The 26,616-nt window shown below is 38.5% G+C and overlaps 1 protein-coding gene across 3 annotated transcripts; it reads left to right on the top strand.

Annotated features, from left to right (window-relative positions):
* The first annotated feature begins 412 nt into the window (after window positions 1-412).
* TRPC1 (transient receptor potential cation channel subfamily C member 1) lies at window positions 413-25,064 on the top strand. 3 transcript variants are annotated; one of them, XM_065674917.1, is made up of 13 exons: window positions 413-808; window positions 2,485-2,639; window positions 4,784-4,885; window positions 5,742-5,944; window positions 7,352-7,483; window positions 8,676-8,871; window positions 10,518-10,854; window positions 12,991-13,130; window positions 15,858-16,001; window positions 20,978-21,153; window positions 21,298-21,499; window positions 22,068-22,262; window positions 23,142-25,064. In XM_065674917.1, exons 1-13 carry the CDS (start codon window positions 673-675, stop codon window positions 23,367-23,369), a joined length of 2,346 nt encoding a protein of 781 aa, XP_065530989.1. In that variant the 5' UTR covers window positions 413-672; the 3' UTR covers window positions 23,370-25,064. The 3 variants fall into 3 exon arrangements, with proteins under 3 accessions (XP_065530989.1, XP_065530990.1, XP_065530991.1); XM_065674918.1 differs by lacking the exons at window positions 413-808; window positions 2,485-2,639; window positions 4,784-4,885; ... (1 more) ...; window positions 7,352-7,483; window positions 8,676-8,871 and adding an exon at window positions 8,960-9,022; XM_065674919.1 differs by lacking the exons at window positions 413-808; window positions 2,485-2,639; window positions 4,784-4,885; ... (2 more) ...; window positions 8,676-8,871; window positions 10,518-10,854 and adding an exon at window positions 10,873-12,281.
* Window positions 25,065-26,616: the final 1,552 nt, after the last annotated feature.

The following is a 26,616-nucleotide window of genomic DNA, read 5'->3' as shown; positions in this document are numbered from 1 at the left end:
TTGCATCTGTTTAAAGGTTTGTAGTGCTCGAAACTTCGATCAAAGCCCAAGGGGTTTCAGGAGCAGCCATTGCATATGCTAAGCACCGTCAGTTTGACAGACAGGCTGAGCTACATCCTGAAAGATAAATGACACCTACCACCATCTTAACAGAATTGTCTTCTCAGACCATTGTTGGTTTCAAAGAGGGCGCTAACCTAACACGGCTTTTCTAAAGGAGATTGAAAAAGAGAGTTGGACTTTCAGCTTATATTAATCTTTACTGTTTAGGTGGATCCGGGGGTAAGGTGACCCCTCTTTTGCGGCTCCTGCAGGGTGTGGGCTCCGACCCCAGCCCCTGAGTGCTGTTGGTGGGGAAGGTAAACCGCGGAGCGACGCAAGGAGAGGAAGACGGGGCCCCATTAAAGGCGCTTCGTCGGGCGATCGGTCGCCGCAGCCCCGGGGGCGCTCCTGCCCACCCTCCTCCTGCTGCCCCTCGCAGGGCGGGCGCCGCCATTGGAGCCTGCGCAGTGCGGTCCGGGAGCCCCGCTGAGCTCTGCCCTGCGCGCCAGCGGGGCTGACTGCGCGGGGCGCGGGGGGTGCCCTGCTCTCTGCGGTGCGGCAGCGGGCATCGGGCGTTGCGCCGCGCCGACATCCCGCCCGCGCGCCCATGGGCCTGGCGGAGCCGGCGTCATGGCCGCCTTGTACCAGAGCGCGGACCCCTCCGCCTCGGCCTCGCCGAACAAGCTGCTGGCGCTGAAGGATGTGCGACAGGTGAAGGAAGAGACCACCCTAGACGAGAAGCTCTTCCTGCTGGCCTGCGATAAAGGTACCGGCCCCGCTGCCCCGCGCGGAGCCGCCTGCCGCACCGTCGGCGAGCGGAGGCCGCGGCCGCTCGCTCTGGGGGCCCAAGCCGCCTCCAGCCCCCCGGCGGGAGGCTGAGAGCAGATCCTGCGAGGGTCCGGCCGGGTACCGGGGGGAAGGCGGCGGGTCCTCGCCGTGCGCTGCAGGGCTGCTGCTGCGGCCACTGCGGCGGCTGAGCCCGGCCGCGCCTCGCCTTAGCGCCCGGCTCCTCTTGCTGAACCCGGAGCCATCGGCACCGGGGGAAAGGAGGCGTTGGGCCGTGTACTCCTGTGTTTGTGAGGGGCCTCGCGCTGTGTCGCAGGAGTTCATGCTTGCTGCGCTCACTGTTAAAAGTGTCCGTGGGTATGTACTTGTAGTAAAACTTGCTTATCTAGACATCCCCACAATGCGACAGTTTTACTGTGATTTGCACCCAGGGTAGTGGATGGGAAAATATTTTGTTTTCTAAAATGTTTTTATTTAGTCCTGAGTAGAAATAGTCTTAAACTGATCTTAACATGTCCAAAATGCTGGACTCTGATGAAAGCTTTTAATAACGTGCTGAATTATTACGGGTGCTTTAGGACATACGCAGGGTTGTGGAAGCTGGTATGTTTATACGCAGAGCTGCCTGCTACCCGTTTGTTTAGGTTAGTTGACAGTGGTAGGACCGTTTCTGCAGTGACGTTAGCCAGCGGGCTTTAGGAAGTTTGGTGCTCTCTGTGGCTCGGCTGCCTGCAGCCACACTCCTAGTGCATGTCTGTCCTGAAGATCAGAACGAGCCTCAGCTTCCTCTCCAAGTAAAAACAGAGGCTCAAGGAGCCAAATGGATGCACAGCAAAAAATGTTAAAAATAAAAGATCATTTATGTAACAGCTGGTTTAGTCCTCTTGCAGACTGTACATGGAAGTAGGCTACATACACTTCTGTGAGTATGCTGCACTACAGTCTGTCTTTGTCAGGGTCTTCTATGTTGAAATATACTTTGTTACTGTAGAGACAAAAATACTTAAAAGCTTTTCTCTTTGGCAAGAAGTTTCAATTAAACAGAATAACACTAAACAGGGCAGGCTGGTATATCTATGCTTCAGTCAAATAGGAAATTGCAGCTGTAAGTCATACTGTAGTTAGATTTAGTTGCTAATCAAGCTCGCTAGCTTGAATTTTATAACATTGTAGCGTCATATCACACCTGCTTTGATAATATATACATGGTAATGATGGGAAAAGATATGGCTTCTGCTCAGTGAAGGTACGGACCTGTTTGTAGCGTTGTAAAAGGGGCTTCTCTGAGCCTATGGTTCTTTTGAACAGAGAAGCCTTCTCTGATGCACTTGTTGTGTCTCACAGGTTATGTGTGAGCTATTGCCCCAGTTTTGAAAGTACCTGAGCTTTTGTGTGTGTTTGCTTATAAGACTGGAACTAAAAGAATGGATTTAAGTATATGACTTAATGCTTTCCTGGAAGAGACCTTCTGAAATGCCTTCAGTTTCCTCCCTGATGAGAGAATGCTTATCTACCATGACCTCTTAGTTGTCTGACATACTCAATGTCCGTTGCCAGCCATGGAATGTTGTCCGTTGGTAGCTGGTACTTACAATGTTCACATGCTTTTATTACTTTGTAATAATATTAAGTGACATTCATATGTTACTTGTGCAGGTGACTATTACATGGTTAAGAAACTCTTAGAAGAAAACAGCTCAGGCGAAATGAACATAAATTGTGTGGATGTGCTTGGACGAAATGCTGTTACCATAACCATTGAAAATGAAAACTTGGACATACTGCAGCTTCTTTTGGATTATGGCTGCCAGGTATGCAACACATAAGTTACTGAAAGCTTTCAGTTTAGTTACTGATTTGTGTATTCTATTCATTGTTAACCTGTCAGAATTTGGAAAGAAATAGTCTGGTTTTATAGGCATTTCAGTTCTTTTTCCATGTCGTAACTGTGAAAGTGTTTTCTTCTCGGTAATTTTTTTTTAGTGTGAATTTTATTAGCATGGCAAATATATAAGTAATATTTTCAATGATACTAACAAACCTGAATTTTATTTGAAGTGTTATTCCTGTAGCAGAGATAACATATACATATCTTCAAAGCAAAGTTTTCAGTCAGTGCATCATATTAAAAAGTATAGAATACAGAGATCTCTTTGGCTGTGTAATATAGTAACTTAAAATGGTAGCAGTTAAAAAACTTTACATTATATTAGATGATTTTTAAGTTAAGGCAAATCTGCATTTTAGGGAATTACAGACCACTCAGTCTCACTTCTGTGCCTGGCAAAATCTTGGAGCACATTCTCCTGGAAGGCATGCTAAGGCACATGAAAAACAACAAGGTGCTTGGTGACAGCCAGCATGGCTTCACTAAGGGGAAATCTTGCCTGACCAATTTGGTGGCCTTCTAGGATGGGGCTATGGAACTGATGGACAGGGGTAAAGTAGTTGGTGTCATCTACCTGGACTTGTGCAAAGTATTCGACACTGTCCCACACAACATCCTTCTCTCTAAATTGGAAAGACATCAATTTGATAGGTGGACCACTCGGTGGATAAAGAACTGGCTGGATGGCCGCACACAAAGAGTTGTAATCAATGGCTCAATGTCCGGCTGGAGACCAGTAACGAGTAGTGTCCCTCTGGGGTTGGTTTTGGGACTGGTCTTGTTCAATATCTTTGTCGGCGACGTGGACAGTGGGATTGAGTGCGCCCTCAGCAAGTTTGCCAATGACACCAAGCTGTGTGGTTTGGTTGATACACTGGAGGGAAGGAATGCCATCCAGAGGGACCTCGACACGCTTGTGAGGTGGGCTGATGCCGACCTTAAGAAGTTTAACCATGACAAGTGCAAGATCCTTCACCTGGGTCAGAGCAATCCCAGGCCAGCTACAGGTTGGGCAGAGAAGAGATTCAGAGCGGCCCTGTGGGGAAGGACTTGGGGGTGCTGGTCGATGAGAAAATGAACATGAGCCGGCAGTGTGCGCTCGCAGCCCAGAAAGCCAACCATATCCTGGGCTACATCAAAAAGAGCGTGACCAGCAGGTCGAAGGAGGTGATCCTGTCCCTCTGCTCTTCTCTCATGAGACATCACTTGGAGTACTGTGTACAGTTCTGGTGTCCTAAACATAAAAAGGACATGGAGCTGTTGGAACAAGTCCAGAGGAGGGCCATGAGGATGATCAGGGGACTGGAGCACCTCCCATATGAAGACAGGCTGAGAGAGTTAGGGCTGTTCAGCCTGGAGAAGAGAAGGCTGCTTGGATACCTCATAGCAGCCTTCCGGTATCTGAAGGGGGCTTATAAGTATGCTAGGGAGGGACTATTCATTAGGGACTGTAGTGATAGGACAAGGGGTAATGGGTTAAAACTTAAAGAGAGGAAGTTCAGACTGGATATAAGGAAGGAGTTCTTTACTGGTGGTAAAGTTCTTTAGGGTAGTAATTTAAAAAGAATAATATCAACTGTAGGGACAATAAAATGAAAAGCTGCTTAGCTCACCTTAAGAATTAAGTTTCAGAAGTAGTTACCACTGTGGGAAAAAAAAAAACCAACTTGTGTTCATAGCTTTACCACAGAACTCTGAATACAGGGCTGAAGTATTCCATACATCTGAGTTGTACACTTGCTTTTAATGTTTCAATAACCTAGTAAACTGTCCATTAGAACTGGATTTTTCAAGTCTCTTATATCATCTTTGCTGTATAGTAATTTTTACAGTTGGTTCTTCTGCTGTTATTGCAATGAAACAATTTGTCAGCAATGCGATGCTAACTGCTGGAATGACAACCTACATTTGTATTCTGATCATACGTGTGGTGATAATACAGAACATTGGTTTAGTGCTTTAGAAATAAATTTAAAAATATGTAAAAAAAAATAGTTTGGCTTCATATTGACTCTTTATGGTGTTTAAATTGCTGCTAGTTTCATGAGACTTGTTTTCTTTCCTTAGTCATCAGATGCACTTTTGGTGGCTATTGATTCAGAAGTGGTGGGAGCTGTTGACATTCTACTTAATCACCGACCAAAAAGATCTTCCAGACCAACCATTGTAGTTGAGTGCTGTTATCCCTTAATTTTTGGTTGGAGAGTGTGGGCTATTGTGTTCTGGGTAATTGTGTATTTAAAATGATGTTGTTAAATTAAATTCTACATCTCCAAGGTGATACAGTCAGGACATTTATAGCATCTGTTGTCTTAAAGAATAGTATACATTAATTTGCTTTACCGCATAAGGAATCTAGTGAATTTGTATGTGCCAAATACTAACAGATGCCTGGTTAGTCCAGAAGAGAGAAAACAAAAAAGTGGTTCTAAATCTTTTCTTGTAGACTGTTTGCAAGGTGATTAGCAGCCTTGACCTGTAAAGGCTGTGTATATAAACTCATGTTGAAGTTTCATAGGCGGGTGTTTTTTTTTTTTTAATTCTATAAACATCATATTTTCACCTTGAAATTGATCAGTTGAAATTTGTCTTGGCAATACTCAAGTATCAAAGAAAGTTTAAAAGCTCACAAGTAGAGATAGGAGGTATTTATGTAACAGTATAGTATAGTCAGGATAGTTTTCTGGGCTTAGTAAATATACTCTTTTTTTATTCTTCCAAACTAGAGCAAAATAAACTTTGAAATATAATGCATGTATATTGGAGAAGGTAGGCACTGAGTGTCAGGCTTTCTATGTAAATAAAGCAAAAACATTTCTGTGTCCATTTTTCTTTCTCCAGGATTAATCTGAGAGATGTTTGAGTGTTGTTACAAAGTCTTCCTTATTTTTATGTCATGAAACCTAGGAAAATATTCTGAAAGAGAGATTCATTGTTGAAAATTAAAAAAACGCAAAACCCTGACATATAAACACTAGTTGATCTGTATGTAGTAAATTTAGATACTTCCTACATTTTATTCCAGAAATTAATGGAGCGCATTCAGAACCCAGAATACTCTACGACCATGGATGTGGCACCTGTCATTTTAGCAGCTCATCGTAACAACTATGAAATTCTCACCATGTTGTTAAAGCAAGATATATCATTACCCAAACCTCATGCTGTAGGCTGTGAATGCACACTGTGTACTGCAAAGAACAAAAAAGATAGTCTACGACATTCCAGGTAAGACTTACCAGTCATAGGCAATAATAAAGAAAATCTTGTCTTAATTCTCTGGTATTGATTGGATCAGATTCAGTATATTTTCTTTATCTCTCTAGTGAGGTTTATGAGTGGGTTCCTTTTATATATCGTAGTCTTTATTGTGTGAGATAGTAGTTCTTGGGGATGGGTTGTGCTTGAAAAGGCTGGTGGGAGGCAGTGGCATTTCTTTCATTTTGGTTTTATACTCCTAGTCACTGTGCATATTAAGCTAAGTGCCTTTGCCTTTCTATCAGTTATGTCATAAACCTTCTAGCTATCTTTGGTTTGGGAGCATAGGATCCATGCAAATAATTTTTTTCTTAAGTTGGTTAATGCTTGGGGTTTTTTGTGCCAGAATGAGGAGGTGGATAATTCTGTATCCTTTTTCTGAAAGTGTTCATATACTACGGATTGATGAATGCAGACTACAGGAATTCTTTTTTTTATTCTGTATTTTTGAAAGTAGAAAGCTTTCTAATAAATATTCAAATGAGGAGAGGGATTTGCCAGTCTTAACAATATTTTGTCTGGGTAACTTGGTAACAAGTTGGATGCAATTTAATACGTGAGAGTTGAGGTGAAAAAATAGAGCTCAGAGATCATAAGTGTACTTCAGTTACTATATACAGTTAATTATTACATGATTACTACAGTATGCATTCAAGTTACCAAAAATAAGGGGAGTGAAGGGATAATTGTTACTGATAATCAGCTACTGTAGACCACGTTCTGGTATCCGTCTGATACGCCATGTCAGTAACTTCAGTATGAGAAAAGGTGTCAAGGTATCCCAGGCAAACAAACACTAGAAATGTTTGAGATAACAGCTCTTAGTTTAAACTAGAATGGATAACAGACATTGTTTCAGTATTCATGATCCAGTAGTTTTGCAAGAGGAAAACATCTCTTCAGATGCTTTTGCTGATTTTTTTTTTTTTGCATTGCACATTAAAGCTCCCTACTGTTTTTAATTTAGTTTGTTAGAATAGAAGATTGCCTTAAATGCTTCACTTCCCTCTTTTATTTCCACTCGAAGAACCATAAGAGCTACTGTATAGCCTCAAAAAATACCCAGTTTTATCAGTACCTGTTGTCTTAACTGATAGCCTTCTGCTGATGTACTGATAACAGTTGAAGTAGTGAGGAAAAGAAGTGGGAACCAGTTTGGCTAATTCTTGATATACTAGAGCAATAGGGATTCTAAGTATATGAAGGACGGTATCTTCCATGATGTATCACATTCAATGTGTGTAGTGTCTGATTTTAAGAAATCCAGTTGTTTTGTCTTTCAGCTGACTGCATTATGCCAACTTTGCAGTAGGTTCTGTTTTGATACTACTAATCAAATGAAACATCTTCATTTTGCTTGTTATTCTTTTCTCACAGGTTTCGCCTTGACATTTATCGGTGTTTGGCCAGTCCTGCTTTAATAATGTTGACAGAGGAAGACCCAATCTTGAGAGCTTTTGAACTCAGTGCAGACTTGAAAGAGTTAAGCCTTGTTGAGGTTGAATTCAGGTAGGAATTGAAAACACAAACCATTTAATACCTTTGTGGAATTACATATCTGGAAATGTGTATGCATTAGAAAAGGTTTATTCTTTTTTCTTTGTAATTGGAGTGTTTAAACTGATGATTGACATAGTAACAACTTATATAATTCATGCCTCAGTAGTAGTCACTTTGACAGTTTAATTACTTTATCTCCTTTTAGTGTAGACAGTTCAGTGTGTATAGTTGCACCAACAGTTCAAATTTCAGCTCTGCTCTGGAAAAATAAGTAGAAAACATGCTAAATGCTGACTTATTTCAAGATTACTTACCTATTAATTATAACAGTATCTCATTAGTACTCTGTACCTTTTTTGTTCTGCATCAGAGTAGAAGTATTTTTTGTATTGACCTGACTCATGTTAAGAGTTGTTTTGGGTACTGTTTCTTAATTTTGCTCCTTATAAGACTTGGAACAGCACATGTGTGTGCATATGTGTATAAAGTGCATAGATGTATAGAAGACTTTTTATTTAATGAACGTATGCCTTTTTATTGAATGAACATATGCTCAGTTTAGTTTTATGTTTAAACTATACAGGTTTCTACCATTTTGAAACTTAGCAGTACAAAAGCTTTCAAGAATAGGAAAGCAAATGTTTGTAGGGGTTAAAATTCTACTTTCCTAAACAACATAGGAATTTTCTGGTTTTATAACCGATTGTCTTTCTGTGCTGAGACAAGTAAATCATGTGTTTTCCGTAGTTGTGTTTATTACATTAATAAATAGTATTCAGTGGGTAGACTTTGATTTTAAGATAACAGGAATAAACAAAACCAAGCTAAAGTCCCTTTGAAGTAGAAATAATGACGTATTAGTGCCATATTTTGTGACTGCTACACTTTCACATCTCTTGGAAATAATTCCGTTTTAACTTTTTATAAGAAATTCATAAGAATTTGTATACTCTGTTTCCCAATTTTTTCTCTGCCAAATGGAGTTGCAGACTAAACTGAAGCGTAACTGTCATGTTACATGGTATCATATTACAGAGTTGTCTTCAGAATGCTTAGTCTTTGACATATGGCTGTTGGGTTGTGGGGTTTTTTTCATTTGTCTTTAGCATAACATATGATCCCAACCAAAAATGAGTTGTTAATGGTTTAATGGAAAATATATGAGCGGTGTAATAGTATGTACTGTTTCTGTGTCTTTCAGAAATGATTACGAGGAGCTAGCTCAACAGTGCAAAACCTTTGCTAAAGATTTGCTTGCACAAGCACGGAATTCGCGGGAGCTAGAAGTTATTCTGAATCACACATCCAGCGATGAACATGTAGACAAGCGAGGATTGTTGGAAGAGAGGATGAATTTAAGCCGTTTAAAACTTGCAATCAAGTATAATCAAAAAGAGGTTTGTCTTTACAGTAACTTGATAAGCTTTCCATCTCATATTTTGCTAGTAATTCGTTTCATTTGTTGTTCTGCCTCTAGGCATAGAAGTGTAAATAAATTTGCAAGGTGTGAACATTGGATGTGAAAAAGGGAAGTGATATCGCAAGATAGTGAGTGTTTCTTCAGTATTTATAGTGGAGGAGAATGTATTTTCTGTATTGGAGTATAGACTACTGCTCTTTTATGAACAGTTCTGATAGTGGTAACGATTTGACCAGATCCTCAGTAAATACTTTTCAAGGGAAGTATGGATCCTTAGGGTGCCATACGTGATTTATCACTTTTTCGCTTGTCATTAGCTGTGCAGCTTTGGCTCAGGCCTTGTCTGTGGTGCTCACTGATTATGTAGCACAGGTCTAACTTATGCTTTTGTAACTGAATAGTGCCTCTGTTCCAGAATAGTGGCACGTTTTTGTGCCATCACTATGGAACTTATTTTATGCAGTAGGTTATCATTGTCTTTATCCTTTGACAAATTATAACTGTAGTTTTGCTGTGCCAGAAGGCAAATGGGTATTTGTGCGATTCTAGTATAAGGACCAGGGACAGAGAGACATGCAAAATCCATTTTAAGTTAGCATTTGCAGAAGGCATTGTAATTGTGCCCGTTCAACATATCTAGGCTTAAACTGTTTATGACACTTTAAAAGCACATAGTGTTTAGAAGTCATAAGCCGTAGTTGTGGAATATCCTAGAATTACACATTTCTGGTATGCATTAAACAAGCATACTGAAATATTTCATATGTTCTTCTGGTTTTGGGTGTAGCTTGTTTTTACCACAACAGTGGTTGGAGAATTATAACTTTTTTTGTGTGGTATGAGGAAAATATCTTTGCATAATATGTTTTATTCCTGGCAGGTTTACAATAGAGACAGTTTTTTTGTGAAGCTTACTAAAATGCGATGATACAATCAAGGTTCTTTTTGTCAATATTTTTAATTAAATGACAAGCCGTCCTCTCTTGAAATAGATTCTTTTGTAACTCCATGCACATAAGCACCTGAAATTTGAAACTACATTTGCATAATCTACATAACCTTCAGGCCAAAATACCCTTCTTTGAGGGACTGATACAGCATAGCTTACTGTGATGTAAAATTAAGCCTGCTGAATAGAGCCATATTGAGTTTAAGAACTGACAGGTATGAAACACCTCAGCCACTTTAGGCCTCACTTTATAAGGCATTGCGTTTTACAATGTGGATAGAATTTTACAATAATAGTATCTTATTCTTCAGATCAGGTCAATGTTTTTTATAATAACAAACAGTGAAACTGAGGTATGATGTTATTTATATGCTGGATTTGTAAATAATTAAAAAATAATTGTTAGACTGAAAACCATTGAAAGTCTAGTATGTATTATTTATGTTTAGTTGCTGGCTTTAGAAGGAAATTAAAATAATTAGTGTGTATAATCATAGTGGGTCCATAGCACTTTTGTTCTCTTAGGAGATTACTTCAGCTTAACATTCTTGACTTCTTCTGTTCACTGGTAACTACACATAGTTTGAAAATTAATTTTAATAATGTAAATTAGTAATCTGTATTAAGAAACCTGAGACTGATTTCTTGTTTGTTTCTTTTCCTCCCTCCTCCAGTTTGTTGCTCAGTCTAACTGCCAGCAGTTTCTGAACACTGTATGGTTTGGACAGATGGCAGGATATCGACGCAAGCACACATGCAAGAAAATTTTGACTGTTTTGATGGTTGGCATTTTCTGGCCAGTTCTGTCCCTGTGTTACTTGTTAGCTCCTAAGTCTCGAGTAGGTCGCATAATTCACACTCCTTTCATGAAGTTTATTATTCATGGAGCTTCATATTTCACATTTCTGCTATTACTTAATTTGTATTCTCTTGTCTACAATGAGAATAAGAAGAATACAATGGGTCCAGCTCTTGAGAGAATAGACTATCTTCTGATAATATGGCTAATTGGTAGGTATGATTTGAGGAGATTGGATAACAATTGCTCATGTTCATAGGCTTGTAGAATGGTTTGGCTTGGAAGGGACTATAGAAATCATCTCTTTCCGCACCTCCCACTAGACAGGTTGCTCAATGCTCCATCCAAACTGGCCTTGATGAACAATAATAATTTGTACTACCTTGTGAAATTGAGCGTGTTACTCATTGCTTGACTGAAATTTGCTCTCACAAGGGTACTGTTACACGGAAAATAAGCCAAATACATTTTGAGGAAGAGATGACAAATGTTACAACAATCTGTAGTTACCACATAAAATGAAGTATAAGAAATGGAATATTGTAGGATCTACCAGAGGAGGTATGTGAATTTTTCTTTAGGACTGGTAGCAGTCAGAGTGATGCAGGTGAGATTCAGTTGTACAATGGCAAATGAATGTAAAAGCTCTGTGTCTTCCTAGACATTTTAAAATTGATCTTGAGGAGGAGGGGGGAAACACAAAACAAACAAACAAACAAAAAAAACCCCTCAACAAAACACAAAACAAAACCCAACCAACCAAAAAAACCCCAGAACACCAACAAAAATAACATGAAGGCAAAGCAAGTATGTGTTCTTCGTATGGATAGTTTTGTAAGAGCCTGTCATCGACTAGTTTTTCTCAATGCTAGATAGAGGAATAAAATGGATTCAGACATCAGTTTAGGTTTTTTCCAACAACTTTTCATGAATAGGTAGTAGTATTTAGTATGCAGCTGGTTTAATCACTGTGAGTCAAATCTAGTTTGTTTTTTCATCAGCCAGCAATCCATGGAACTTTTAACTTCTTCCAGCGTTTTTACAAGAAGTGTTTGGACAGTGCTTTTAGAGATACGATATAATTTTAGGTTGCCCTGTGTGGAGTCAGTGGTTGGAGTTGGTAATCTGTGTGGGTCCCTTCCAACTCAAGATATTCTATGAAGTCTATAAAAAAAGTCGTAGGAGCTCCATAATTACTTGTGTCTGTATATGATATTCTGAATATTACCACTAAACCTGTTTCCTTGAAAACCTGAGATCTTTATGTAATTGTAAAGTAGAGGCACAGAGGTTCTGGCTTAGAAATATTTTCTTTATACGGGGAAGAAGAGAGATTTATGTAAGTCTTTTAACAAAGTGTACATAGCACACTTATTATGCCTTCCTACATTGCTGTGAAGTTGACTCAACAAATACAGTCACACATAACTGATTTTTTTTTTCTCCATTCACTGGGTCTTGTTCTAGCTATTCTAAAAGTTTGAGAGAAATTGCGAAGTTCTAAAAGCTGAACCAAGTCTTAACAGTTTTCAACTGCCATTTATACACATGCTCTTTTCTTGTCTTAAATGCAGTAGTGTACAACTGAGGTACTCCCCCCCCCCAACATTAAACAACTGATTACTCATAGAAATCAAAGGTACAATTATATTTAATCTAATGGTCCTTTCAAGTTCTATAAAATGTCAAGTCCGTAACAGACATTCAGTTAGTAAAATTCTTAGCAACTGTATTTTTCCATACAGCCAGACATGGTTAACAATGGTAAAATTGAGCTTTCTATAAAGATCCTGAATATTTAAATGTATATTGCTCTTAGTTAAGCTTCCAGTTTTTGTAGTCTTAAGTCATGGTCTCTGCTAATGTTGTTACCTAGGGTAAGAAAGCTTTCTACTTTTTGGATCTTTTCAGTAGCAGTTACTGAGCTGATTACTCTTAAAAATTTGTTTTGGAAGTGTGTAGGTATTATAAAGATTTTTGGTACTTTACAAAGCACTATAATGCTTTCTATATTGCTTTTGGAAAAAGGCGAATACCTTTCAGTCAGAAGCAGTGTTTATATTCTAGCCCTCTACCTTTATTTGAATTCGACCATTTTCCATTTCTATTTTTTGCTAGAGAATGTGTTTCTTCATTGGAAAGTAGTCTTGAAAAGGTTAAACATCTTGTTGCCTTATGATTAATGTTTGTAATCCAGTACAGAGCTTCTCATAAATTTAGTAGGTTACTCCATTTCTTTCTCTTTGCTAAAATGTCATTTACAAAAGCCAGTCAAAATGCTTTGGTTGTAAAAGAATATCTGTTAAGTGCTGTGGCTTGACTTCTCTGGCTTTTTTTTTTTCCTGCAGGAATGGTGTGGTCAGATGTTAAAAGACTCTGGTATGATGGTTTAGAAGACTTCTTAGAAGAATCCCGTAATCAGCTTAGTTTTGTCATGAATTCCCTGTATTTGGCAACTTTTGCCCTCAAAGTCGTTGCCCATAACAAGGTGGGTACACCTCTTCATAGTTCCAGAGCTCCTCTGGGACTGCCTTGTCCTATCACTACAGTCCCTAATGAAGAGTCCCTCTCCACCATCCCTGTAGGCCCCCTTCAGATACTGGAAGGCTGCTATGAGGTCTCCACACAGCCTTCTCTTCTCCAGGCTGAACAGCCCCAGTTTTCTCATTCTGTCTTCATACAGGAGGGGCTTGAGCCCCCTGGACTCAAGCCGTTGACCACAACTCTTTGCATGTGGCCATCCAGCCAGTTCTTTATCCACCGAGTGGTCTGCCTATCAAATTGATGCCTCTCCAATTTAGAAATAAGGATGTCATGCAGGACAGTGTCAGACACTTTGCACAAGTCCAGGTAGATGACATCAACTGCTCTGCCCCTATCCATCAGTTCTGTAGCCCCGTCATAGAAGGCCACCAAATTGGTCAGGAAGGATTTCCCCTTAATGAAGCCATGTTGGCTGTCACAAACCACCTTGTTTTTCATGTGCCTTAGCATGCCTTCCAGGAGAATGTGCTCCAAGATTTTGCCAGGCACAGAGGTGAGACTGACTGGTATTCCTCCTCTTGAAAGTGGGGCTTATATTTCCCTTTTTCCAGTTGTCAGGAATTTCACCTGACTGCCATGATTTTCCAAATACGATGGACAGTGGCTTAGCAACCTCATTTGCCAGCTCCTTCAGGACCCACGGATGGATTTCATCAGGTCCCATGGACTTGGGCACATTCAGGTTCTTAAGATGATCTCAAACCTGATCAGCTGAGCTGCGGGCTCCTAGCCAAGTCCTGTCAAGGACTTGAGGCTCCCTCTGTGGCTCTTGCCACTCAGAATTGAGGCTTCTGAATGCTGTGTTTCCCCTCGTTCTGGTGTTGAAGGTGTTTTCTCTGAGGCAAATGGGGGTTGGAATATACATCAAGACATGTCCGAGTACTTAAAACCCCAAACAGAGCTGCAGTCCTCCTTGTACGAACTGGCTGGTCTTCCAAATGGCTTGATGTTAATTTTGGGAAATCTCAGTATACAGCTCATATGATTTGGCCTTTGGGCTTTCCTGATTCCGTGGATCAGTACTATGCAGAAAGCTAATGGTAATTGCTGTGTTTAGCTTGCTTTTTTGTTACGGAAAGTTTCATTCAGCTTTTGATTACATATACTCAAATTTTATAAGTGGTTGTGGGGTTTTTTGGTTTTGGGGTTTTTATTTATTTTTGTTTGGTGGTGGTTTTTTTTGCTTGGGTTTTGGGCTTGTTGGGTTTGGGTTTGATGGGTTTTTTGTAGTAAGGAGAAAAGGCCCAAGACGATAGAAGAGCCCTGTCTTTTCTATGTGAAAAGCCATCTGGATTAGATCAAAGACATAAATTTTGAAAATGATCATTCCCATTCTGTTGTTAGCAGCACAGCATATGACAAGCTGCCAGTCCAACTGGATATGAATATTTTAGCAAAATTTAAGCCACTGCAGTAGCACCATTATTTTGTATAGCAAACTGTGAGTTGACAGCTATCGGGCAGTTGGGAGGGAAGTAAACTGGTTCAGTTCTTCCCAGCTTGGTGTTTGGCTCATTTCCCTATCCTAGCATTGATTCCAGAGGCTGGTAATCATTTGGAAAGGAAAGCTCCATTTCTTGGAGAGAGAATGCCATGTTGGGCTGCCTTCCCAGCTATTTGTTTTGCAAGCAGCACATGTCTGTAGTAGTAGTTCCTTTGCTGAAGTAAGAGCACTTTGTGGCTAATTTAAGTAGTAATCTTTTTTAAGATGCAGGACTCCTGTCCTGTGTAGCAGGCACATAATGGCATTTTTGGGCTATTTTTATATGGAAAAATTATTTTTATAGCTTATTCATTATTTAGAAAACTAAATAAAAATGTTTTGTTTGCATTTTAGGTCCATATTACAGGCACTGAACCTGTCAGAAGTAAAGGAAGAGTGTAGCAGAGAGATTTGTACATATAGAATTGCAATGTATAAACCCCATGTTTATCCCTCTTTCTTGCCATCTTTGTTCACCGCTGTTTTGGGAAAGTAATTTTGTAACAGCTTTGAGTTCCTTAGTTTTCAAATGTTCATCTTGAGACAGCAGAAGCTGTTAATATAATGCTGAATGCTTTCAGCCAAGCCCAATGTTAGGGATCTGTGGATATTCCATGAATAGTTGAATGGTTCCTAATAGAACTACTTTAAGGGTGTGTTTACTCCAACAGTTTACTTGTGACTGCCATTCTCTGTAGTAATTCATAAAATCCATTGATTGAACCTCAGGTCCCAAATTTTTCTAAATCTTTCTAAAACTGATTAAGACGAGGTGTCACCACATTGCATGTGTACCTTACTTTTCTTTGCAGCATTTTGATGTTGGTTTTGACTGAGGCCTATTACACTAGACAACGTACATGTTTACAAAGTAATGTGCTTTACCAGCATGCAAAACAGAGTAGAAGGGAAAGCAAAACAGATAAATAAATGGTTCGTAAGCAAGTAAGTGGCAGAATTAAATGCTGAAGTTAAATCATCAGATTTCTGGCTCTTTCTGGAATGGCTTTTTAAAATGCTTTTGTCTAAAAAGTGTGGTATCTGAAAGAGGTAAGTCATCTACGAATCATATGTATTTATTTCATTTATGTTGTTTCCTGCTTTGAATGCAGAAATAGGGATTGGTACATGGTTGCATTGCTTTATTTATAATGTCAGTGATCCCAGTTTGTCATTTTTATATTACAGTTTCATGATTACGCTGAAAGGAAGGACTGGGATGCATTCCATCCTACCCTTGTGGCCGAGGGTCTTTTTGCCTTTGCTAATGTTCTTAGTTATCTGCGTCTCTTCTTCATGTACACAACCAGCTCTATTCTGGGACCACTTCAGGTGAATACCATTACTGCTTGAGAAAACATAAAACTTATTTTTAATTTGCTATAAAATATCTTATTGAAAATAGAAAAGGAGAAGTGAAAGTAAGAAACTTGGAAAGTCAAAAATACAAGTGATATCGCATTGGAATTTGATTTTTTTAATCTCTCATGTAAAACATACTCATTTAGATGGGAAAAGGTAAGGATAAGAATGGAAAACGTAGTGTAATTAACTTTCTTACAGTAACTTTTCCGTGATAACTGTACCTATATTGTCTTTTTGTTTTCATCTGTTGTTAGCTTCACATACTGCATAAATGTCTGCAGTCTGAAAACTAAGGATCAGATTCTTCCTATAAAGTTATATGTAAATGATTGTCCTGATTTCTTACCTCTAAAAAAGACAGATGAATGAGGAGACCACAACAGTTTCTAAGCAATTTTTTCACTTGAACTTAGAATTTAGCTTGGTTTTGTGCAAAGAGTTTAGTTTTTCTCTTCCTGATTTGAGAGTGGACATGGAGTTTTCTGCTGACTTTATGCCATGTACTGTTTTTTTGTTAATTTCTCTTTTTTTTTAAGCACAGACAGTCCCATCTTTGTCTTGGTGCTATTCATCATGGTAAACTGCAGATAAAGCGCATGGACCCGAGGGTGCAGTATGTTGCTATATAGGAGGTATACCCTTGGGGAGAGGGGAGGGAACATGGACTGTTATTAAGGTATCACATGGATAGGATGCAGTTACCTCTCTGAATCCTTTTTAGATTAAAATGAGGAAGAAAGCTTCCTTCTAAAAAACATTGTGAGTAGAAGTCGCTTCTTACTTCACTAGCAATTTTTTTTTCTCTTCTGTGTTTTCTTTTGTTTAGCTTCAGTTGTCAGCACTGACTGATACTGTTTGTTTGCCAGTGAAAAGCCCTTACAGACTAAAGCACTTGTTATTAAAAGCATAGCTTACTGCAGAAAGCTTTGCATAGGTATACTGCCAGGTTCTATGGGCTTACTTCCTGGAAACTTATGACAACAAATCAGACCATAGAATCATAAAATGGTTAGGGTTGGCAAGGACCTTAAGATCATCTAGTTCCAAGCCTTTTGCCATGTTCAGGGACACTTCACACTAGACCATCTCACCCAAGGCCCCGTCCAACCTGGCCCTGAACACTGCCAGGGATGGAGCATTTGCTATTTCTTTGGGCAGCCTGTTCCAGTGCCTCACCACCCTCACAGTAAAGAACTTCTTCCTTATATATAACCTGAACTTCCCCTGTTGTAGTTTGAACCCCATTACCCCTTGTCCTATCGCTACATTCCCTGATGAAGAGTCCCTCTCCAGCATCCTTGTAGGCCCCCTTTGGATACTGGAGGACTGCAATGAGGTCTCCACACAGCTTCTCTTCTCCAGGCTGAACAGCCCCAACTTTCTCAGCCTGTCTTCATGTGGGAGGTGCTCCATTCCCCTGATCATCCTTGTGGCCCTCCTCTGAACTTGCTCCAACAGCTCCATGTCCTTCTTATATTGAGGACACCAGAACTCTACAGACTACTCCCAAGTGGGGTGTCATGAGGGCAGGATCACCTCCTTTGACCTGCTGGTCATGCTAGCAGACAAGTCACTGTTGTTTTTTTTTTTTTTGTACCAATGATTATTCCCTTCTTATTTATTTATTTCATTTTCCCCTGTTAATGATAGGATATAATTAATATAGCTGGTTGTCAGCATTGTCACTGAGTTTGCAGGGTCTATTGAATATAAAGGCACTTGGAATAAGCATGGTAGTCATCCAGTGATTATACTGATGGAATTTGTCCTAATGGGTCAGATCATTGCTTCATCCTCTTTTCTAATGAGCAGGACTAGTTTTAAGAGCTTTGTGGCAAAGGATGGCTTGTAAGGATGCTACAAGAAACATTATCACTGTTAAGTGTAAATATTTGGGAGCAGCATTTTTATTTAACTCTTCTTGTGCAACTAGAGCTATACCAAAGGAGGTTCTCAAATAAATAATTTTGGCTCATATCACCAGGTCTTGTGTCAAGGCTTTAGGATCTACCTGAAAACCTCCAGCTTGAAGGTTCAGCTCATTTTTATGAGTTGGAGTACTTAACCTTGCTGCACAAATAATTATCTCTTAGAATATTTTTGATAGAGTAGTCCTTTGAAAAGAAAAAATAATTGGTCTTTCTAAATCATTGTAACAAGTACTTGAAAAATAATGTTCATACTTCCTGTAACCAGTTTAGTATTATTGGAAGATGCTTGATTATCCTTTCAGGATTTTCTTTGCTTCACTACTTGTCCTTTTGTCTCTAGCTGTGACTATATTGCTGTTAATAATTTTTATGTTTCTTTTATAAAAGTTTAAATTGAAATATACATGCGTACTTTGAAAAAATACTGAAGTTTTTATGTTGCAGCAAGCATTAGGCTTGTTATACAAATTGATTGAACACTGAAGTCTGTCCGCATTTTAAAGAGATTCACTGTTTAATGTTCATATTTATTTTTGTACTAGATCTTCCACAAGTTTTTTATTAGGAGGCTATGTTACGAATTTTTCCAAGTAAACAAAAACAGTCAACAGTCTCCCCATTCAGTGGCACACTGAAGCTTATGTTATTACTGTTGGCCAGTACAGCTTGTGCAACAACTCCTAGAGTTTTTCTGAAAGTAGGTCACAAAGTTCAAATGGTGGTAATCAAATATGGCATGGAAGCCCAATGGTAGGGGGGAAGAGGCAGGTACTGTGGTCTGTTGGCTACTGGAGTTATTTTTAAGCGTTCAGTTACTTACTGGTTAATAAAACCTGTTTAAATATAGATTTGTAAGTTGACTGTGTGATGGTTTATTATTGTTAACAAGAGGTAGCATATTATTTCCCTAGACTAGATAATTAGCTTTAAAATTCTTAGAAATTCTGAATACATAGAAAGGAATAGCATGAGTATATGAAGAAAGCAGTTGGTATTTGTTCTGTGTTATTACACTATTCCAAACAAAATAGTTTAGGGTGAGTTGCACTTTTTGTGCATCTCTGTTTCATCTACTTAGTCTCTCTTGCCTTCAACCATGTATCAATTAAAAAGTAAATGTACTGTTGTTGGGGTGGTTTTTTTCTTTAAAGAGTTGGATGTGGTAAAACAGTATGATGTACAGTACAGTCATCCTCTGACCAAATGGTACAAGCACTGCATAGCTCTGCCTGCAGTTGCACGTTCTCCATGACAGTGGCAAACTGTGCAAAGAATCAGAGAGGCTCTGCTGTGCAGCAGGGGTACTTACTGGGATTGCAGCAGCATGGGAAAGGAGCCAGAGCTGGCACTGTATCTCCCAGTAAACTTGTGCTTGCAAAACCAGACCAGTGATACAGTTCTGAACTATGATTTGTACAGATTATGTTTCATATAGAATCTGGCTTTCCACACGCTAATTTCTTATACACGATTAGATTTACCCAACCCCAATTTATGTATTTATATTCTTTATAATAGTATGTTATTCTATGAAGAAGTTTGTAGGAAGAGTAATTTAAATGATGTAAACAGTTTATGCTGTGTCTGTAAAAAAATTTATGCTTATGACAAAAGCAAGTCACTGATTTCTCTGTGCTGGAAAAATGCACAAGCATAATTTTTTTTTTTTTTTAAGATGCTGGGTTTGGGTTTTTTTTGTGAGGGGTGGTGTTGGGTTTGGGATTTTTTTGTACTGTTGCAAACTTCGGTATAGGATACTTTGAAATGGAAACTAATGATCTGAATTCAGTGTCCTATCTTCTATACACCCTTCAATTTTTATGTGCTTCAAAACACATTAATATAATATATATTAATATGCTTTAAATATATTGTATATATTTAAAATCTTACATAAAACATACAGTGAATTAATTCTGTATTCTTCAGATGGGCTTTGGTATACTCCATTTTGATTAGTGATGAATTACAATTCCAAATGTTTTGATTAATTCGGTGAGCTTATTAAGTGTTTTCTTAATTTTCTATATTGGTATTTATGTTCAAATGCATTTTAGTTATAGAATCATAGAATAGTTAGGGTTGGAAAGGACCTCAAGATCATCTAGTTCCAACCCCCCTGCCATGGGCAGGGACACCTCACACTAAACCATCCCACCCAAGGCTTCATCCAACCTGGCCTTGAACGCTGCCAAGGATGGAGCACTCGCAACCCCCCTGGGCAACCGATTCCAGTGCCTCACCACCCTAACAGGAAACAATTTTCTCCTTATATCCAATCCAAACTTCCCCTGTTTAAGTTTTAACCCGTTACCCCTTGTCCTGTCACTACAGTCCCTGATGAAGAGTCCCTCCCCAGCATTCCTATAGGCCCCCTTCAGGTACTGGAAGGCTGCTATGAGGTCCCCACGCAGCCTTCTCTTCTCCAGGCTGAACAGCCCCAACTTCCTCAGCCTGTCTTCATAAGGGAGGTGCTCCAGTCCCCTGATCATCCTCGTGGCCCTCCTCTGGACTTGTTCCAACAGTTGCATGTCCTTTTTATGTTGAGGACACCAGAACTGCACACAATACTCCAGGGGAGGTCTCACAAGAGCAGAGTAGAGGGGCAGGATCACCTCTTTCGACCTGCTGGTCACGCTCCTTTTGATGCAGCCCAGGATACTTATCTACTGACTTGTGAGTTGCTTATTACCAGTGGTATTACAAATAAATAATATTGTAGATATTATAGATATCTACATTGTAGATACTATTGCTTATGGTTAATTAAAGGAGATGAACTTATTAGGTGATGTTCAAACTACTTAAATTTTCTTTCTGACATCTAGAATTTTTCACTGAAAAATGGTGTGAGGGTAGCTGTTGATTTTGAGGTCTGTTTAGCATGTAAATTTTAAGTTAAACATTAAAAATGTAAGTAGATACTTTTTTACTGATTAGAGGATGAAGGAGAGATTGCAAACAAAAAGTAATTACATGTTATACTAAAACTGGAAATAAATTATTTCACAGATTTCAATGGGGCAGATGCTACAAGATTTCGGAAAATTTCTGGGCATGTTTCTTCTTGTCTTGTTCTCATTCACAATTGGATTGACACAACTTTATGATAAAGGATTTACTGTAAATGAAGAGAAGGATTGTGCGGGTATTTTCTGTGAACAGCAGAGCAATGACACATTCCATTCGTGAGTTTGATATTTATGAAATAGCTTTATTGTTCCTAGTAATGAAACAGAACTGGAATTTTTTACTGAACTTAAATTTACATTCAATAAACTCATTTTTGGTGTTTGCTTTACCTAACCAGATTTTTTTTCTTGTTTTTGTAGGTTTATTGGCACATGTTTTGCTCTGTTCTGGTATATATTCTCCCTGGCACATGTAGCAATCTTTGTCACACGTTTTAGCTATGGTGAAGAATTGCAGTCTTTCGTGGGTGCTGTTATTGTTGGTACATACAACGTGGTGGTTGTGATAGTATTAACTAAACTCCTTGTGGCAATGCTTCATAAAAGTTTTCAGCTGATAGCAGTAAGTGGTTTCTGATTAATTACCAGTAATTACTAGCTGTATCATTTGGATTTTGCACAAATTTCTTCCTACAATGTGTAGACTAATCTACAGACCTCCATGGATGAGCTCTGTCTCTGAGTTCACAAGGGGCATCTTTACTTCAAATTTTCTTTATTTTCTTGAACTTTTCCTTTACATTGATCAAAATAAAATGGGTACTTTGCATGATGAACGTGTGCAAGGCTTTGGCCTTCTGGCAATTGAAGGCTTTCTTGATACAAGGCCTGTTCAAGTCAAGATGATATTCTTGATAAGGTAGTGTTTCAGCATTTGATAGGGGGTTTATACCTTTATAACTGAATTTTGTATTTAGAATATATAGTGAAATGAAGAGATCTGGTTTTATTTTAATTATTTAATATTTATATATTAAAGCAAATTTATTAAACGTGCTGTATAATCTATATATTAAAATATTATATAATCAAAGTTAAATAACAGTTTTTCAGGTATGAGAAAATAAAACTTATGAAATAGCCTGTTAGTATTTTTCTTCTGATCTCTGTTAATGTTTCTGGTACTCTAGAATCATGAAGATAAGGAATGGAAGTTTGCTCGTGCCAAGCTTTGGCTTAGCTACTTTGATGACAAATGCACGCTACCTCCACCTTTCAATGTTATTCCCTCTCCCAAGACTATCTGTTATCTTTTCAACAGTCTTAGTAAATGGATCTGCTCTCATACATCAAGTGGCAAAGTGAAACGTCAGAACAGTCTAAAGGTAAGAAATGATTGTAGGCTTTGAAGCGGGAAAGGTGCTGCTTGCTAAAATGAATACGCAAACTGCTGCTTGAAGCTGCCTGTCACATGGTGAGTGCTGCTAAGGTAAATAGGAGGTGTAGAATAACGTGTGTTGCATCCAGAATAGAAATAAGTAACTGTTACCTATTTCTGCTTAAATAAGATTCTGTTAACTTCTGTGAATTTCAACCCCCTTATCTCCAACCCTTAAATCCCCCAGAAACGATTTGGAAAAAATGCTTTGATCGATTGAAAACTCAGAAACATCAAGGAAGTATGTGCTTATTTCAAAAATTGTGAGGTTATTCTGGTTATTATTTAGGCAAGGTAATCGTTTTAAACATACGGCAAAAGTGTCAAAACAAATAACCAAAAAGTATCACTGAACCTCTCATTGTTGGGGAAGGGTTGTTTTGTTAAATTTTTTCTATAAAAAAGGTTAAATAAATGTTTTTATTGTACCCTGTAATTTTGCATACTGATTTTGCATCTTCTTGCCAACAAAAATAACATAAGTAATTCAAAGACTTCATGAAATGTGCACTGAGAGACATGCAAGATTATGGATGTCTTAATTGCTCATAGTTCAATTATCAAGTCAGGTAGACTACAATTTTTCACATCTTACATTCACGTTTTATATTCATCTTGTATTCACATCTTATTTTCACATCTTATATTCACATATAATAATTTAATTTATATTTTGCTGGCAAATTACATGCATTGTATATTTGTAAGTGTCAGGATGCATCTATAAAATAACTTATTTTGTTCATGTTTATTCTGTATAATTGTGTACAGGCTTTAGATCTCAAAACTCACTTATCAATAGTAAATGTGTGATGTTTGTTTAAAGGAATGGAGAAATCTGAAGCAGAAGAGAGATGAAAATTATCAAAAGGTGATGTGTTGCTTAGTCCACCGTTACTTGACTTCCATGAGACAGAAGATGCAAAGCACGGATCAGGCAACTGTGGAAAACCTAAATGAGCTGCGGCAAGACTTGTCAAAGTTTCGAAATGAAATGAGAGACCTGCTTGGTTTTCGAACTTCTAAATATGCTATGTTTTATCCGAGAAACTAAGGCCTGACTTTTAAATGACAAGTGTGTACTTTTAGATGCCTGTAGGTGAAAGTATTGACCTAATTCTATGGACAGACCAAATAGAAGATTACTGTGCAAAAATACATCTGAAAATGTGCTTGTGTGAGTTGCACCTAAGTGTGGAAGTGGTGGAAATAATTGCACAACCAGATATAGTAATTTTCTTAAGCTCTTAATCTTAGCGTGTATATAAAATTTGTATATAGAAATTTTTTAATGTTCCTCAGACTGTGGCTGTCAGGTGTCAGAGCTTCATAACTAGCACAGTGTGTTTATTTCTTCTATTTTTGCTGTTTCTTCCTTTTTGATACTTGCTTTTGAAGTTGTGGGAGAAGATAGGCTTAGAAGATAGCCTATGTTTATTTTTAATAGAAATGTCAGATACAGAATAATAGAAAATTTCCAGCACAGTTGGAAATTATGTTTGACTGTAGGTTACAGTGCATGTGAAGACTGTATGGCTCTGAAAGAGGCAGTTCTAGTGCCAAGTTTTCTATGTTAACATTGACTGTATACTAATGTTTGTAGAATACAGAAAATCAAATCATCAAGACTCTTCCCTTTTGTGGGAACATTGAAATTTTGAACTCAAAATAGACCAACCATTTCTTGAATGTTTATGGCTATATGTAAGACAATCAGTTCCTGCTTGAATTTTTCAGCTGTGCCTCAGAAGTGCATTTTACTATACATGTTAAGATTTGGAACAGAATTTTAAAACTCATAATGTTTAGTATCTTGGGGTTCTAAAATCAGGATGATTAATTATTTGAATTATTAAAACCTGTGATTTAACAAAAATGAGGTGGAGCACACGAGTGCTATTGTTAGCAATGCTGAACAATTCCTTTGAAACACTGTACGCGTTTCTGTGAGAACACTGAATCTGGTCACTGGGCAGATGTAGTTCAGAAAGACCTGCCTTAGACAGGTTTTCCATAACCTACTTTTAAACTTGTGTTTCTTTTTTCCTTTGTTTTTACCACAGTTTTTGCCAAGCTAAACATTTTGTGTGTGTGTGTGTCTCAGGATTACTAAGTTTTGTGAAAACATGTGAGTCAAAACTTTGCTTACAATGGACAGTAAGGGCTTTGTGGGTTTTCTGTGCTGGAGGGTCCTATATGGCTTTATATGCTTATATATAATTCAGGTTGAGAACTTGTAATTGAGAAATGTGAGATTCCTGTATTTTTAATTATGAAATGAGTATATTTATGACAGCTTAAGGATTGATTGACAATTTTACTGTTACAGTGGTGATCTTCTAAAATGGTCTTATGTCTGGAAGGCGCAGGTAGCCATAGTAGTCTTTGACTGCAGTTGATTTTGGGAGGTTACATAAGTGAAGGCTTACATGAATGTTTACTTTTTTGAAGGAATTCTTATAAAACTTTCTTGTAAAAGTAATATATTTTCTGTACTATGAAATTACATATTTCTGAACTAGGGTTTAATACACTGCTTCTAGAAGTCTTATAGAGGGATTCTGGTAAGTGTTGGCTTTTCATGTGAATAAGAAGCTAACCTCTTGTGTTCAAAGCAAAGAGCATCACTGAATTTTGTATTTGAACTTAAATCTTATGTTTGAATAATACACCAACATAAAAACTGTGTGCTGTGTATGTTACATATATCCAAGAAAGGAAGCAGTCCAATAAAGCTCTTTGAAAAATATGATTGTATTAGTCATATTTGAAACATGTTATATCAGGTACTGCATCAAAAGTAATTTGTTTGTCATGTTAAGATAATAAGTTTAAGGAATGTAGCTGCTGTTATTACCTTTTTTCCATGTGGACCCATCCTGTTAAGTTTATTTAAATAGCTTCACACAGTGCCATGAAGTGATAGCTGAGCTAGTCCCAAACCAGCTAGACTGGATTCTAGATGCGCTGTTAGCTGCTGGCTGTGTTTATCTGTGTGAAGCAGCATGCCAGTGTAGGTGTTTCTAACTGTTTTTGGTATGTTGAGCAAAGTCACTCTGAGCTAGCTCAGTCATTGTTGGGTGGGGATGTTTTCTACTGCAGTGCAGACATGTCCTTAGGGAGAATTGCCTGCTTCAAAGCACTTGGGTGTTTGGGTTGGAACTGGGGCTTCCAGAGGTTTTATTTGCCCCTGAAATACATACCTGAAAAGTGACAGATGCTAGAGAGAGAGAAGTCTGTTCTCTGTACTACCTTAGTTGTATGACACTTTGTATTTCAGGCTTCTTTGAAAACCGTTGCAGCCTTTCCTGGCTACTGATCAATATGGTGTGCTTTGTACTACTTGCTCAGTCCTGTCATTTAGAATTTCTTTGTTCACGTGTATTAAACGTACTATTGCTTTCTCATTTGGCAGATTTTAATACCGGCTGTTCCAGAAGTAGTCTGCAGATGTTGGTGCTCCAAGATCTCCCTCATGCACACTCACAGAACAGTTCGGGACATGCACAGAGACAAAATCTTAGCAAAGCCATTTTGGAGCTAAATTTGCCTTGATGAATGAAAAATGGAGATGGAAATTTCATGCTACCTCCATTTGCAGGAGAAATGTCAAACCCATTCATTAAAGAAAGCTTACTTTATGCTTTTGCTGAACTGTGGTTTAGATTATAATTTCTGTTGAAATCGTATCAGAAATTGCATTGTGGTTAGATAGTTTTGATTCTGTTTGGTTGCAGGTTACATTTTAAGTGCCTGAAGTTTACAGTCACTACATCTGCTTTTAAAATCTTCTAATAGTTCTTACCTGTGTTTTGTAACCAGTTCTGGCCTGAGAAAACTGGCACTGCTCTGTGTGTTCTTTGTCCTGGCTCCTGTTGTTGCGGGGCTACAGCTGTCGGTGCTTTGATTTGGGAAAGAAACTGTTCTAAAGGGAGTGCTGAGGCAGGAGTTTTCCCTACCTACCATTTGGGAGATGAGGAGCAGGCTGCCAGGCACTTCTTGCCTTGCTGAAAAAAGCCAGATGACAGATGGTCATGTCATTATAAATAAAAATAGATTATTGTAGTTCAAGACAGTTCTGAGCATGATTTCCACGTTGCTTCTCTGCAGGCTGCTGCTGAGAAGTGCGGAGAGCACTGTGCATAAAACCCCTTCATCTGCATAGTAATCAGTATTGGAAAATTAAAATTTTAAATTTTTTAAATTGCAAAACTACATCTGCTTTGTGAACAAAGCATTGCTGTCAGTTCCAGGGAGAAATGCTGTTGGGTTTAGGCAGGCAGGCAGAAGCCTAGCACTCT

This window comes from Lathamus discolor, chromosome 3 (assembly GCF_037157495.1).
Source record: "Lathamus discolor isolate bLatDis1 chromosome 3, bLatDis1.hap1, whole genome shotgun sequence".
Classification (NCBI taxonomy): Eukaryota; Metazoa; Chordata; class Aves; order Psittaciformes; family Psittacidae; genus Lathamus; species Lathamus discolor.
Note: the sequence above shows the minus strand (reverse complement) of the source record. Positions and strands in the feature narration are given on the sequence as shown.

Excerpts from the sequence above, each read along its gene's own strand:
- TRPC1 (XM_065674917.1), top strand. The coding sequence starts at position 673 with ATGGCCGCCTTGTACCAGAGCGCGGACCCCTCCGCCTCGGCCTCGCCG. Across the intron at positions 8,872-10,517 it reads TCAAGTATAATCAAAAAGAG|TTTGTTGCTCAGTCTAACTG; the intron begins GTTTGTCTTTAC and ends TCCCTCCTCCAG. Across the intron at positions 21,500-22,067 it reads AAAGTTTTCAGCTGATAGCA|AATCATGAAGATAAGGAATG; the intron begins GTAAGTGGTTTC and ends CTGGTACTCTAG.